This window comes from Saccopteryx bilineata, chromosome 3 (genome assembly GCF_036850765.1).
Source record: "Saccopteryx bilineata isolate mSacBil1 chromosome 3, mSacBil1_pri_phased_curated, whole genome shotgun sequence".
Classification (NCBI taxonomy): domain Eukaryota; kingdom Metazoa; phylum Chordata; class Mammalia; order Chiroptera; family Emballonuridae; genus Saccopteryx; species Saccopteryx bilineata.
Window position 1 is genome coordinate 273,981,972 of NC_089492.1, and position 16,568 is coordinate 273,998,539.

General features: G+C 46.9%; 1 protein-coding gene across 1 annotated transcript; it reads right to left on the minus strand.

Annotated features, from left to right (window-relative positions):
- Positions 1–1,343: 1,343 nt before the first annotated feature.
- LIN28A (lin-28 homolog A) lies at positions 1,344–16,005 on the minus strand. Its single transcript, XM_066265122.1, has 4 exons — positions 15,975–16,005; positions 15,325–15,509; positions 2,977–3,161; positions 1,344–1,560 (listed from the first exon to the last, which is right to left on the minus strand). The coding sequence occupies exons 1-4, from the start codon at positions 16,003–16,005 to the stop codon at positions 1,344–1,346; spliced, it is 618 nt and encodes a 205-aa protein (XP_066121219.1).
- Positions 16,006–16,568: the final 563 nt, after the last annotated feature.

Sequence of the window (16,568 nt, forward strand, 5' to 3'; positions counted from 1 at the left end):
TTGAGAGGGTATTGTTCTTAAAACCTATCTTTACCAACTCATATATATATATTTTTTTACAAACACATATACGTACACCTTGTTGTGCATGGTAGGCCCAGCCCAATCCAGTGAGGGATGGTCTGGTCTGTAATGTGAATCCCAAACCCTGGGATTAGAGGTCTGGAACAGGAATCCTTGGTTACACACATATAGACAACCCTCACCTAACCTTGACTCCCCTCTGTGCCTTTCACCCAGCCCAGCCTCTTCTAACCTCAGCACGAACCACCTATTCCTGTTCAGACCAATTTCCAATCTTCCAGTAGAATGACATCAAGTAATGGGGCCACCCCGTTAAAATCTAGTCTTCCACAAAACACTGAAGGTGGAGGGGTTTCAAGATGACACTATGGCAGAAGAGCCAGCTCTGACTGGCAAATATGAGGTAGTTTAATAGGTTTTATACTCCAAATAGTCGTTCTCCCTGATGATAAAACAACAAAAAGTATTCCTGCTGTGCAGACTGGAGCTGCTGCCCACTAATCCCTGAGATTGCTCATGTACCTGAGAACACAGTGCAGGAATGAGGGCCTTCGATTAAAATACACAAAAATACAAAACCAGAATATTTATATTAAGAAAAAAAAAGTTAAAATGCACAAGATACGTCATTCGCACACAGATAGTGCAGTTGGCATCCTGGAGAAAGTGGGACCCAAGGTGCAGTTATCCAAGGGACCAAATAAATAAAATTGTATTGGCCCAGAATGGGGTGGGAGTGAGTTTAGGAGCAGCAGGTCTGCAGCTGTTTCCCAACCATCCATTTTGCCTCTCGTCACAACCCAATGCTTGGGACAATTGTTAGCACCCTATCCCGAGATGGGTTATGAGGAGACAAGATGTGGAAAAACTTTGCCGTACCCCTACCCTGAGAGATTCCTTGCCACATAATGTTGTTGTTTGTGGGCTAAATTCTTTAATCTGGTCTTATGCTAATCTTTTCACTCTGGCAGGGGAAATATTATTACACATCCTTCTTTAAAAGGAAAACAACTTCCCTATCCAGGTCACTTTCAAAGCTGGAGATTCTGGGAATGGAGACTCAAATAAAGCATGTAAGGAGGGATTTCTCCCAGAGCCCTCACATGCATTTGGATAGAAAGCGGTTGGAGTTCCTTTGCCTCACCCTTGACCCCTGCCCAAGAGGGAAGAGGAGTGATGCTGTGGAACCTAGCTTGAGATACATGGCAGTGCCAGCTGCCCCCCTACCCACCCTGTCCCCACTTTCTCCATTCTACCAATTGATGCCTGCTCCTTGAAACTTCCTGATCACAAAAGGATAGCCCCCCACCCACTATGGCTCAATTCTGGGCCTCTGGGAGTAGGGCAGGGCCATGGATCTCTTCCTCTTCATCCCGAAAGTAGGCTGGCTTTCCCTGTGCGCTGGGGGCCTGCTGGGCCTTCAGTGGACATGAGGCCACCATATGGCTGATGCTCTGGCAGAAGTGGCACTTCTTGGGCTGGGGTGGCAGCTTGCATTCCTTGGCATGATGGTCTAGACCTCCACAGTTGTAACACCTGGTACAAAGCAGGATGGTAACATTGAGAAAGGAGTGAGAAGAAATCAGAAGCTTTTCCCTGAGTGAAGACACCCCTGGAGATCAATTTCCCACTTATAAAAGGAGAAACATGACTGGATATCTTTTTATTCTCTTCTTCTTTTTTTTTTTTTAAGAGATAGAGAAACCTCAATTTGTTGTTCCACTTATTTATGCATTCATTAGTTGATTCTTCTTTTTTTCTTTTCTTTTCACAGAGACAGAGAGAGAGACAGAGAGATGACAGATAGGGATGGACAGACAGGAAGGGAGAGAGATGAGAAGCATCAATTCTTCCTTGTGGCTCCTTAGTTGTTCATTGATTGCTTTCTCATGTGCCTTGACCGGGGGCTATAGCAGAGTGAGTGACCCCTTGCTCAAGCCAGCGACCTTGGGCTTTAAGCCAGCAACCCCGTGCTCCAGCCAGCGGCCTTGGGGTTTCAAACCTGGGTCCTCTGCTTTCCAGTCCAATGCTCTATCCACTGTGCCACCACCTGATCAGGCTCATTGGTTGATTCTTATGTGTCCTGACCAGGGATCGAATCTGCAATCTTGGCATATGAGGATGATGCTCTAACCAACTGTGCTACCCAGCTAGGGCTATGACTAGATATCTTAAAAGTCCTTTCCAAACCTGTAATTGTCTATATGAGCTTCAGATTCATAACACCTTGAAAATACTGAAATACTGAGAATATAAACCACAGATCCCAACTGAGCACTGCAATCTGGGGAATAGGTAAGACTCTACCATACCCTGTACATAAAACACTATACCTGTCTTTCATTAAAAATATAGAAGAAATAAAGGAGTTAGATTATATGATCTGTTCAAGCACAGAACTAAGAATGAAACCAGCCATTTGTAGACCTGGTGGAAAAGCAGCAGGTAGATGCACCATCTTGTCCCCACCACTTAAACATTCACAGCCAGTCCCCTTTTAGTTCTAAAGTAATCATGTAAGTTTAGTATCACTATTCCCACTTAGCAACTGAGGATAGAGCTCACAGAGCAAAATTACTTGTCAGGTTCTGGCTGGGTAGTTCAGTTGGAGCATTGTCCTCATATGCCAAGGTTGCAGGCTCAATCCCCAGTCAGGGCACATATAGGAATCAACCAATGAATGCACAGGTGGGTAGAATGGCAAGTCAATGTCTCTCTATCCCTTCCTCTCTTTTTTAAAAAATCAATAAATTTTAAAAAGTACCTGTCAAGTGCCCCTCTCATCTCCCACACCTATATAGCAGGTACCCTAAGCATCCAGGTGTTGCCAGAGACCATAAGCTTCCTTTTATCTTTGGCAACCTGGTCCAAGAAATGGGGCAAGATGGAGAGAGCTCTCCCCATCCTTGGCACGTCTCCACCAATCTACGCAAGCCATCTTCCAATCCATACCTGTCTCCCTTTGATCTGCGCTTCTGCATGTTCTTTCCTTTTGGCCGCCTCTCACTCCCAATACAGAACACCCCACCAGGGCCGGTGACTCGGATAGATTCCAGGCCCTTGGCGGACTTCTTAAAAGTGAACTCCACTGCCTCACCCTCCTTCAGGCTCCGGAAGCCCTCCATGTGCAGCTTACTCTGGGGAAGGGAAACGTGGTAGATTTTAATATTTCTCTCTGTCATCACACCACCACACCCCGAAACACCCCACATACACGCATTCTTTTTTTTTTTTTTTTTGTATTTTTCTGAAGCTGGAAACCGGGAGAGACAGCTAGACAGACTCTCGCATGCGCCCGACCGGGATCCACCCGGCACGCCCACCAGGGGCGATGCTCTGCCCACCAGGGGGTGACGCTCTGCCCCTCCGGGGCATCGCTCTGCCTCACCAGAGCCACTCTAGCGCCTGGGGCAGAGGCCAAGGAGCCATCCCCGGCGCCCAGGCCATCTTTGCTCCAGTGGAGCTTGGCTGCGGGAGGGGAAGAGAGAGACAGAGAGGAAGGAGCGGGGGAGGTGGAGAAGCAAATGGGCGCTTCTCCTATGTGCCCTGGCCAGGAATCGAATCCGGGTCCCCCGCACGCCAGGCCGACGCTCTACCGCTGAGCCAACCGGCCAGGGCCATACCTGCATTCTTGTAGGAAGACTAAGTGTGAATATACTCCCATTCTCTCAGTAAAGAAAACATCATTACAATTAAAAACAAGGAATCCACATTACATTAATAAAGAACCATTCTTATATATAAACAGATGCCATGACAATTTTTTACAGCTATTTTCATTTAAAGTTCTAAGTAAAACAGAAGGAAACATTTTAAATAGTGCATTTAAGAAATCAACAAATATAAAATCATAAAATAAAGGTTATATGAGAGTTTTTAGTACCATTCTTGCAACCTCTTTCCAAGTTTGAAATTGTATCAAATAATGTTACTGAAAGTTGAAGGAAAAAAACAGTATGACCCAAGCAGATCAGAAGATTTTACGGAAAACCCCACTAGGAGAACCAAGCATGTATAGGGAAATCAACAGGCAAGGAAAACAATTCAGTAAATGCTGTTGAGAACATAGCTCCATATTTGGAAATGAAGACAGAATTCTACACTTTGTATCATATGCATGCAAAAAACATTCCAGAACTTAAAAAAAAATCTAAATGCTAAAAAAACACACCAAAATTATAAAAATCGCCTGACCAGGCAGTGGCGCAGTGGATAGAGCATCAGATTGGGATGTGGAGGACCCAGGTTCGAGACCCCGAGGTCGCCAGTTTGAGTGCGGGCTCATCTGGTTTGAGCAAAAGTTCACCAGCTTGGACCCAAGGTCGCTGGCTCGAGCAAGGGGTTACTTGGTCTGCTGAAGGCCCACATTCAAGACACATATGATTGATGCTTCTCATCCCTATCTGTCCCTCTCTCTTTAAAAACAAACAAAAAAAACCCAAAACTGCCGTGGCCGGATAGCTCAGTTAGTTAGAGCATTGTACTGATACACAGAGGCTGCCGGTTCGATCCCTGGTCAAGGCACATACAGAAACAGATCAATGTTTCTGTGTCTCTCTCTCCCTTCCTCTCTCTCTAAAATTAATAAATAAAATTTAAAAACAAAACAAAAAAACCCAAAACTATAAAAATCAAGACTGATATTTAGACTGATAAAACTAAAGCTACTGGCGCAACTTCTCTGGCCCATCTTGCGGACCCGAGAACCTCATCTGGGATGCGCTCTACTAAATAAAGCTTTTGCTATTTCAAAACAAAACAAAACAAAAAACTAAAGCTACTATAAATCAGAAAGAAAAAAGACTCACAGGACGGAATATAACTAGGTACTCTGCGGGACAAAATGACAATTTCATTGGTTAAAACAAACCAACCAACCCTCACCCCCAGCAGCCACATTTAAAAGAATGTGAAGTCCCTGTTTTTTTTACTGCTGCATTTTGTGCCTAAATAATGCCTCGCACATTTTTGGATTAATGAATAAGGAGATTTTAATTATTGGACTTGAAATAAATGACCAAATATTTTTAAAGGAAAAAAAGATTTTGAATAAGATATAGATTAAATCGCATTAAAATACTATATGTTTGTACCAAAATATAAAAATGTTGACTCTTGCAGGGAGCATTGGAAATCTTGCTTCTTAGCATGTCATCATCAGTTTGGCTCAGACTTTAAAATTCTCTTAAATCTATGTATAAATTAAAAAATTTTAAAAACAAAAAATAATTTGACACTTGCAAAGAAGAGCCTAACAGTCTTCAAACAAAGGGGCAGTTATTCACACAGCAGTTGAGTGGCAAAGCCAGCCTCAGAAGAGCCCAGGGTTCCTGATTTGAAGCTCACAGCCCATTCTACCACCTTACCACTTGCTGCTTAACAACCCATTATGGGAGGTGACAGCCCCTGCCAGACCCTACCCAAAATAGACTTCGCTATAGCTTCCTTCATTACATTGGCAAATGTCAGTAAGTTGTAGTCATCATAGAAAACAAGATTCAGACAAGCAAAAGGGATCACTGTAGCCTGACCTGTGGTGGCGCAGTGGATAAAGCGTCGACCTGGAAATGCTGAGGTCGCCAGTTCGAAACCCTGGGCTTGCCTGGTCAAGGCACATATGGGAGTTGATGCTTCCAGCTCCTCCCCCCTTCTCTCTCTCTCTCTCTTTCTCCCTCTCTCTCCTCTCTAAAAATGAATTAAAAAATTTAAAAATAAAATAAAAAAAAAAAAAAAAAAAAAAAGGGATCACTATACACCTAGTCCTAGGGCTGGCAGGTAGCATGAGTATTTTATGCTGGCGTGCTGTGTGTGAGTGTGGGGGATATTTCAAACTGGGTCGTAGGTGTTTCCTCATTGCACAGTAACTACCCTGAATTTGAAGTTAGATTTGACTTGTCTCAATTTATTGAGTTGGGACAAGTCAGTGAATCTCAGTGAATCAGGAGGTACTGGAGGAGTTAAACCAAGAGCATTCTAGACCTAGACAATGCCAGCATCTATTTGCCTACTGGGCTCCTAGGCTGGGATACCCCTAGGTCTAGCTGTGATTCAGCGGATAGGTGATTAAGAACAAGTCTGGAGTCTGAGGGCCTGTTCCCTTCTTTCTAACCTACAAAATGGAAGTAAATACTAATTTTATGGTGGTGCAGTGAGGTTTTATGCATGGCAACTAATTAACACATAGCCTGCCACACATAAATCCTTAGAGTGGCAGTTATCATCAACTTCTTCAAACTAGATCAGGGTAAGGTAACAGCGGGAACCAAATGTCAAGACATTGGGAATTTTAACTCTGGTTTCTATCATTAACTAGCAGTGAAACTCAGAAAACTATCCCCTCTCTGAGCTCCAATTTACTGAGGACAACACTCTGCTTATCTACACCTCACAGGCTTACTATAAGAACAGGAGGGTAGCCTGACCAGGCAGTGGCGCAGTGGATAGAGCGTTGAACTGGGATGAGGAAGGACCCAGGTTCGAGACCCCGAGGTCGCCAGCTTGAGCACGGGGTTACTCGGTCTGCTGAAGGCCCACAGTCAAGGCACATATGAGAAAGCAATTAATGAATAACTAAGGTGTCGCAACAAAAAACTGATGATTGATGCTTCTCATCTCCATTTCTGTCTGTCGCTACCTATCCCTCTCTCTGACTCTCTATCTCTGTAAAAAAAAAAAAAAAAAAAAAAAAATCCAGAATTCTGCCTAAGCAGTGGTGCAGTGGGTAGAGTGTTGGATTTAATAATAATAAAAAAATCAAATGCTTCTTTAAAAAAAACAAAAAAACAAAAACAAAACCAGAAAGGTAATATAAATGAGGACAATATGAAATTGACTTGTCCTCTCAGGTCATCTACTCCAGTGGTCCCCAACCTTTTTTGGGCCACGAACTGGTTTAATGTCAGAAAATATTTTCATAGACCGACCTTTAGGGTGGGACGGATAAATGTATCACGTGACCGAGACAAGTGTCAAGAGTGAGTCTTAGACGGATGTAACAGAGGGAATCTAGTCATTTTTTAAAAATAAAACATCATTCAGACTTAAATATAAATAAAACAGAAATAATGTAAGTTATTTATTCTTTCTCTGCGGACCGGTACCAAATGGCCTACGGACCGGTACCGGTCTGCGGCCCAGGGGTTGGGGACCACTGATCTACTCCATCACTGGAGGAGCTGAGGTCTGTTTAAGACGTTCAAATAGTTAAAAACAACAACAAAAAAAACCCTGCAGTCACCTCACCATAGAGGTCAAGATTTAGACTGGAGGTCTCCAGGGGTAGGCTTCCTGCCCCCACTTTGCCCCTTCCTAAAACACATACTTTGAATTCTTCTCTTATCAGATGGGTAATCAGCATGCAGCCCCACTGAGCCAGGCTTACAGGGCCAGCCATCAGAAAGGAGCCAGGAATTCTTGCTACCATCCCCACCCCACCCCCACCCCAACCACACACAAAGCAGGGCCCCGCCCCTCTCTCCATCCCCTCCAAAAAAAGAAAAGGCTCGAGGGGGGGAGGGGCTAGGTTTGAGCTTCCCCAATAGAGCCCAGCCCCAGGAAACAAAGAGTTGACACTGGTTGGTTCTGGTGGTCAGATTCCTGGAGTTCCAGAGGCTGCAGATTCCACCTCCAACCCCCCCATCCACCACATTCATTGTTCCTTCCTTCCTTTTCACATTGGGGTTATGGTCACTGGGGAAGAAATGAATAGAGACACCTTTCTTCCCTAGTCAAGCTTTGCTGGGTCTGCCAAAGTCACCACCAGCAGCCATCTTTCCTTCTCTTCAGCCTGCCACACACTTCCCGGATCTGACCCCCTCCCCTCCCCTCCGGTGCCTTCAGTCCAATTCCTTACACAGGACCTGAATTAGGGTTACTTATTCAGATCAATTATTTTAAAGGTGACAGAGGAGGCAGATCTTCCTTTCACAATTTGTTTAAAGGAGGAGGATGAGCAGCCTACAGGGTAGCCCACTGCATAGGGGAAGATAGATGTTAATCAGACAGAAAAGTTCCAAAAGGATTGTTTTATATAGCAGGGGTTGACTTGGGCCCGTTCTGCCTTCAGCTCCCTCCATACCTCACCACTGCCTACTCCAGCCTTCCCCCACATCAAGTACCCCTCCCTACCCAGCATCAACGCATGCCTTCTGAGCTGAGATAGGAGAGACCTTAGGTGCCGGCTCGGGAAATGTGGAGTGAAAAACTCACAGGAACCCGAGTTTTCCTCATCTTACTCTATGAAAGTTGGATAGGTTCTGGTTCTTCAATCATCTGTAAAAGCATGGGGTCAGACTTAATGATAATGAGGTCCCTGACAGCTTTAACATATCCCCTCACCCCTCCCATTTTAAAAAAAAATCACACTACTTCTTTCTACCTAAGTGGCTGAGTCAGGATTTTAGAATATTCACTTCGATCACAGAAATCGAAGCTGGGGGTTCCCAGTTTTTCTGTAACCCATGGCCATTAGGTGCCCAGCAGTAAAAACACACATTTGTGGAATAAACTAAGTTCTCTAATATCCAAAATTACTAATATTGGCCTTGGCCAGTTAGCTCAGGCAGTTACAGAGCTGATGCAAATCACCAAGGTTGCAGGTTCGATCCCCAGTCAGGGCACATAAGGAAAGCAACCAATAAATGCACAACTAAGTGGAACAACAAATGAATTGAGCTTCCCCCCCCTCTCTTTCCTTTTTCTTCTCTCTGTCTCTCTAAAATCAATCAATAAAATAATTAAGAAATAAAAACAAAATCACTAACATTAATGTTCACCAAGCAGTGTTTTAAGCACTTTACATGTTGTAACACATGTAACACACACTAAGCCTGTGAGGTTGTCCCTATTATTACCCCAGTTGTACAGCTAATATCATGGGGCAGACAGTTTAAGCACTATCCTCAAATTCACAGCAAGAGGCAGAGCTGGAGTGATTGCAACCAACCTGACTCTATAGTCAGTGCTATGGTAATTTAAGTCACATAGACACTTAAGACCTTTCTAACAGCCACATTCAAAAAGTAAAAAACAGATGTAATTTTATTTTATTTTATTTTAATTTTTTTACTTTTATTTATTCACTTTAGAGAGGAGAGAGAGAGAGAGACAGGGGGGAGGAGCTGGAAGCATCAACTCCCATATGTGCCTTGACCAGGCAAGCCCAGGGTTTCGAACCGGCGACCTCAGCATTTCCAGGTGGACGCTTTATCCACTGCGCCACCACAGGTCAGGCAAAAACAGATGTAATTTTAATGACTCAGTCCTGAAGTGTCCCCAGACAGACCTGAGCTTCATTCCTGAAAGTAGAGGGTTTGGTGGGGCTACCAACAGGTTCTCCCAGAAGCAGTTTATTTATTAGGGAAGGTAGGGAAAGAGATCTGTCCACACCTCTGCCCAGACAGCGGCAGGATCACCAGCTCCTGCCTGGAGTTCTCCACCAGGTGGTGCTGCTCATCAGGCAGCCTGCACAAAGGCAGCCAGAGGGAGCCCGGAGCAGAAGGAAGGAGCTGCCTGTAAACAGGAGTGTTCAACCTAGATTTCTCTCACCAGTGACTTTGGGCAAGCATCTCTTCTGTCCTCAGGAAGATGGAGTTTCAAGAGGACTGAACTCTGATGAGGAACCATCCCAGGGTGAGTTCCTATAAGGATGGGGTGCTTACTCCTCACCCTGCCCCCACCCTCCCACTCAGAGCCCAGAAGAGAGGATCTTGGAGTTTTAAGCCAGTAACCCTGTTCTTGTGCCATTTATTGGTTTCCTGTTTAAATTAAATGAACTCCAAGCTGAAGATAATTTAAAATTAGTGTGTACTATTTGTGCATAGACTATTCTTTAAAGTTTTCTCTTCCTCCTCCACCACCACCCAGACTTAACACATAGTAATTAAGTGATTACTTACTATTCATGGCCTCAGGAAGGACCGCAGAGGTTTTGCCTGGGGTAGTTTCTCTCCCTACTACACCTCAAAATTTTAAAAAACCCACGGAATTCCAGAAAGATGTTGTTAATAGTTTGATTAGGAATGTTCCAGAAACCACCTGCCCTCCGGAAAGTCACTGAAAACCATTTACAGGGCAAGTAATAGTGTCACCAAATACAAGTTATAAATTTCTCAGAGTGGAAATTTTGCTTAGGATGGAGATACAGCCTTTATTTGGGACATTGTCTAGAAAGCATGTTTTCTCAGAAAAGACAAGGACCCAAGAAGACTCCCATAATGCTCAAATTAACCCACATACTTCTCTACCAACTTCTTTGAAGGTCAAAGTGAGTCACTCACTTGAAAAAAGAATTAAGGCCCTGGCTAGTTAGCTCAGTGGTTGAGTGTTGACCTGGTATGCGGAGGTCTGGGGTTTGTGTCCCTGGTCAGGGCACACATGAGGAATGATCATCTGCTTCTCTCCCTCTTCTTTCTCTTCCCTTCTCTCAGCCAGTGCTCTACTGGTTCGCCCAGGTGCTGAGGATAGCTGGGTTGATTTGAGCATCAACCCCAGATGGGAGTTGCCGGGTGGATCCAAGTTGGGGAGCATGCAGGAGTCTGTCTCTTTGTCTCTCTACCTCTCCTCCTCTCACTTAAAAAAGAAGTAAGATGGAAATGAAATAACGAATGACTACCAAACCCGTGGCTTCCAAACCATCCAAAAAGAGCAGCTATCAGTTAACATTCCCTCCCACCTCCAGTCTTTTGCTCCGGAGGAAGACCTCTGCTGATAAGGCTCCCTAACTGTGTCCTTCTCATTCCTCAGGAGCCCCTTGCTTCTTCGCATCCACTCCTTCTGCCTACCAACTGTGAACTAGAAAACTAACCAGACAGTCCCTCTCTTTGAAGCGCTTACAGGTTAGTTAGGAGAGGGGATAAGACTAGTAAGTACATCACTAAACTAGACAGGAGGTGAGTAATCAGAGGCACCAGAAATGTTATAAACCAGGTGAAAGATCTCTTTACATACACACACACCAACCCAGGAGTCCTACCTACCCTAGATGCTGCGGGAGGTTGCACTCATCTTCAGAAAAAGCAGGCCTCTTGGCTCCAGAACTTTCAACAGTTTATCAGTACTGATTTTTTTTTTCTCCTAACTCAAACTTGGCCCTTGGTCAAATTTGGGCTCTTCTGGTGCCTCCAAACCTTCTAATATGGCCTTTTAGTCAGAAAGCTGTTTTTAAAAAATATTCAGGTTCTGAGGAGTGGTGGGAGAAAGCAAGGAACCTTGTTCTCACTTTCAAATTTTGGGGGTTTAGAAGTTGAGCCACAGGAAACATAACTTGAGTTGAGCCAAAACTCTTAAAATGGGCATGGAGATTTCAGAATCTCAGGAGATTGAGACAGCTGGGCTCTTCTTGCTCCAGCTTTTCTGGTATAACCCTGTTTCTCAACTGGGGGTGATGTCTCCCGGAGGCATTTGGTAATGTCTGGAGACATTTTTGGTTGTCACAACTGAAGGATGCCCATAAGGAGGAATTATCTTGCTCAAATTATGTCAACAGTGGTTGAGAAATCTGGATTTGAGGGCTGGCCATTTGCCATTATGATTCTTAATTTTCTTTCTTTCTTTCTTTCTTTCTTTCTTTCTTTCTTTCTTTCTTTCTTTCTTTCTCTCCCTCTCTTTCTTTCTTTCTTTCAGTTGGAAACAGGGAGGCAGTCAGACAGACAGACTCCCACATGTGCCCGATCAGAATCCACCTGGCATGCCCACCAGGGGGCGATGCTCTGCCCATCTGGGGCACCGCTCTGCCACAATCAGAGCCATTCTAGCGCCTGAGGCAGAGGCCATAGAGCCACCCCCAGCGCCAGGGCCAACTCTGCTCCAATGGAGCCCTGGCTGCAGGAGGGGAAAAGAGAGACAGAGAGAAAGGAGAGGGGGAGGGGTGGAGAAGCAGATGGGCGCTTCTCCTGTGTACCCTGGCGGAATCGAACCCGGGATTCCTGCACACCAGGCCGACGCTCTACCACTGAGCCAACCGGCCAGGGCGCCATTATGATTCTTAACTCCCCCTAACTCCAGGAACAGATAATGAGTTCTAGATCCACAGCCCCAATAGCTGAATAAAAGGATTGTTAGAGAAATCTCTTGCTTTATTTTTTTAAGGCTATAGCCAGGGAGCATAAAATGAGAGGGAGCATAGGACAGTAGTGAACAGTGTTAGGCCCACCTGGGAAGGGAGAAGAAAATGTTAAATAGCTTTTCCCCCTTTTCTCTGTCTTTGGAAAGGAGCTCCCACACCACCTTCCCCAGCAGATGTTTTCTTAGGACAAGTATATCCTTCTTACCACCTGCACTCCAACTTCAGGGTACCTACCACCAGTAGCCAAAGGAGGTTTTCTTTTAAAAAGAAATGTCCTGCCTGACCTGTGGTGGCGCAGTGGGATAAAGCGTCGACCTGGAAGTGCTGAGGTCACCGGTTCGAAACCCAGGGCTTGCCTGGTCAAGGCATATATGGGAGTTGATGCTTCCAGCTCCCCCCCCTCTCTCTGTCTCTCCTTCTCCTCTCTAAAATGAATAAATTAAAAAGAAATGTCCTACCCTCCCCTCCACTTGGAACACTTTCTTCCCCCAGGACAATTTTTAGGGAACATCCTGCATCTGCTTAGTTGCTCTACAATAGATTTCCAGAGAAATACTTCAATTTTTTCAAGTGCAGGGACTGGAATCACTAGTCTAATTTACTGCTATGATAAGATTTGAGGATTAATTCAAGCCCAGGTGGCATGCTATCATAACCAATCAAGAAGGGCCCAGTCACTGTCCTGTGACTGTTGGTCATAACAAATTCTTGATTGCTTATCCCTGCTCAACTCTCATCTGATAACTTATTCAACTGTGGAATGCCCCAGGACATTCCAAGACTCTGAGGTAGTAGTTCTTAACCCATCTGAAACAGATGGTGTGGGCTTCCCTCCTCAAACCTGAAGAAGGTTCTGCTTTCATCGATGCCGTATAATATTTCCAATTACTGTACTTTCAATCCTAGGGTTAAGTGCTCTGAGGCACAGATTCGTTTATTCAGGAAAACCTTTTTAGGGATTCGGTTATCACTGTGAGAGTTCAGAACTAATCACATGAAAATATGCCTCTGTGGTACGTGGATTGTTTATAAGAAAAAGCTGCAGGTTCAAGAGACTTCTGCAGAGCCCTTAACTACATATAAGAACTTGAATTAGGGGCCTTGCCCATACTAAGAGTTTATTAGAGATAACCTCTTTTGACCTATCCGTAGAGCAGGAGTAACTTCTATTTACTTCATCTGCTCTACTTATCCTCTTGCAATGACCCTTTGAAGCCCCCAAGGCACCTTACCTCATCCCTAGCTCAGGATGTCTTGCACACCTGTGTTCCCTTTGTATCTAGAACCTCCTGAATGGGATGGGGGGGGGGGTGTCTCTGACTCTCATATATGTGGGGTGTTCCCATACCTATGTATTGAATTTGGTTATCGTCTCTTGCTAATCTGTCTAATGTCTATTTCACTGGGCCAGCCAAAAGAACCTTGAGGGTAAGAGGAAAGTTTCTTCCTCCTCACATCACAAGGAACCCTAGATGACGAAGGGGTTATGTGCCCCCTCAACCCATCCTTATTCAGCAGCCTTAGGAATGAAGACAAGAAAATGTTGGTCCCGGTTTCTATTCCAAGCCTCTCAAAGTTGGGGAAGCTGTCTAGTCCCTCTCCAGACCCGGAGGGATTTTAATTTCTTTGTGATCAGATAAATGGGAGAGTGGGGGAGCTGGCTATCCTGCTGAGGAGGGCCATTCAAAGCTGGTTCCTGTAATAAAGTGATTTAATAGATCTAAAGAGGCCAATTCCCTTCTTTCTCCCACAATTACTTCCTGTGGGTTATCAAACACATATGTAAATGAGACAGGAAAGGTGGCAAAGTCACTAACCAGAACTGTAGTTCTCTGACGGGGGTTAAGGTACTACAAGGGGTAAGTAAGCATACTGCTGTAGATCCTCCTGGCAGATGTTCAAGCAGCACAGTGACCCCAAGTCACCAACGTTAACTGACAGGTCCCCATCTCCTTGCATCCTCTACCTCCCTTGTTCCCCTCACTCTACATCCCCACTGAGGGCCTCCAACCAGTCCACCCAGCATCTCCCTTCTTCACCCCTCCCCCTCCAGAATACCATCCTTCAGGCTCCAACCCTTAATCCCCACATCTTCCTTTCCCCTCCCCCAGGACTCCCTCCTAAAGCCAATCTTCCCAAAGTAACCTCTCCCTGCCCACCCTGGGTGCCAACCTCCTAGGCCTGGGATTAGCAATTTCTTCTTCTCAGGCCCAGCCCCAATCCTCCAAAGGTGGAAGGGAGACTGGCTGCAACTTCCCTGACGCTGTGGCTGGTGTCCCAGGACTACCAGAAGGCTTCTCTGATATTTAGGAAGAGGAGGTGAGAGGGAGGCCAGGGAGGAGGGAAACCTGAAGTCCCTGGCTCCTTGCTTGAGGCTGGGAATGTTAGGACAGCAGTGAATAGCCGTCTGGGGCCATAAATGCCAAGCTGAGGAGAATAGGCACAGAGGCTAGCCTCCCTCGACCCCCTGCCCTGACACTGAATTTCACCCCCACTGTGCTCCTTGCTTTAACTGAGAACTTGGGGTTGCGACCTAACTCCCTCCCAGCCTGGCCTAGTAATATAAGGCCTGGGCTCCTTAACTTTTTCTTTTCTGGTGGGAACTGGTCAGGAAAAGGCCAGTCGGTAAACGGTATGCCTGAGACTGGTCATTTGGAAGAGCTTTCAAATACCCAAATAGATTCTTTAAGCTGCCAAATCCACCTAGGCCCCAGAGACTGAGTTTTGTGTGACCACCTGGGTGAGGAAGCCGGGCTAACTTTGTAGCTTTACTCTGTTGGATCCTAGAGAGGTTTTCCTCCCTCTCCTGCCGAGGTGCTCCATTCACGTGTTAGTGAAAGGCGCTGGGCGCTCAGGGCCTTGCTAGAGCAGGGCATGTGCTTCCCTGGCCGGCCTGCTCACCCTCCCCCCACCGGCAAGCACAATACAACCTTAGTTTCTGCCACATGGGGTCACTTCCCAGCCCCTGCCCCCTTCCCAGGGGAAAGAGGTAACAAACACGTGGTAAGCCAGAAGGGTTCCCGGAAGGGGGTAGGAGGTGCTGATAATCGGCTCTGCCCCTCTCCTTCTGTTGGAGTTAACCAGGACTCAGATTTGGGGTATCACCTCAAAGACAGTAGTAACGCACAATGAGGGCCCTTGAGCTCCCTCAATCCAATAGCCGAGTGTGTCCGCCCACCCTTGAATATGCGCGCCAACATCCCCTTCCCCGCGAAAGTTACCAGAATTGGTCTCACCTGGTGCACAAAGACATCCACCGGAGGGTCGAGCGCGACCCCAGCGCGGGCGGTCATGGACAGGAAGCCGAACCCCATGCGCACGTTGAACCATTTACAGATGCCGGCACCGTGCAGCAGCTGCGGCTCCTCTGCCGCCGGGGCCGCGTCCTCCGGCGCCTCCTCCGGCGCCTTGGCGCAGCCACCTGGAGATTGGGAGGGCGCTGAGTTGGGGGGCCACGGAATTGGAGGACCCTCTCAGAGGCCCGGCAGGAAGACCCGAGTGTCCAGCGCACGAGTGGACACTCAGGAGGCTGCAGCCACCAATCAGCCGGCGATTCAAGACCTGGCCCGGCTGCCTCCCGCGGTCCCCAAGCCTACACCGGGGCCAGTGGTGCCCCGAAAGTTTTGCTCCTTTTTCCACAACACGCTGCCCGGGGACAGACCGCCGGGCAGGCCCCTCCTCTTCTCTCCCCCCTACCCCCGTAGCCTCTGTGTGCACGCCTTGGGACACCAGCGTTCTTTGCTCCAGAGATGGCCCCCTGAAGCAGGAGGCCGCACAGACTTGGGGTCCTTCGGCCAGTCTGCGGGACACTTTCCCACCTCCCTTTTAAGTGGCTGCTGGGCGCCCTTGCAGCCTAGGGTGTCCCCAATAAGTCCCGAGCTCGAACCTGCAAACTGCTGGTTTGACACGGAGCCCATGGTAGTCAGCTAAGCCCGCGGCCCCCGGCCCCAGGTCGGGCGGCTGCTGGCCCCAGAGAAGTCCGGAGGCAAAGGGGTGGCTTGGAGAAGAGGCAGCTACATCTTCCCCAGCACAATAGCGGTGGGAGGGCCCACGGCTTTTCAAAGGCTCCCAAATTCTAAAAGACAATGACCCAACCCCCCGCGGGCAGCCCCCTCCCCTCTCCTCCCTTCTTTCCCCCTCCCTTCCCCTCCGGCTCCAGCTCTGCCCTCCCCCACTCTGCGTTCTCTGACACCTCTGGGGTGTCCCCTCTCAGAACCTTGAGTTTTGACACCCCCTCCTCACACACACATCTGGAAATAGGTACCATCAACCCTAAGAAGCTTGAGTGCCCCGGAATTTGGAATCCTTCACTTTAAGGACTTATTGGGGGGTCCTCAAAGCAGCATACAGGTGGGGGAGACTCTGTGTGTGGGGGGGGGCAGTTTTAAAACCATGTGACTGCTCCCACTCCCACTCACACCCCACCCCCACCCCCCGCGCAGATAATTATACATTCCAGAGAGTTGGGGGAGGGAGGTGT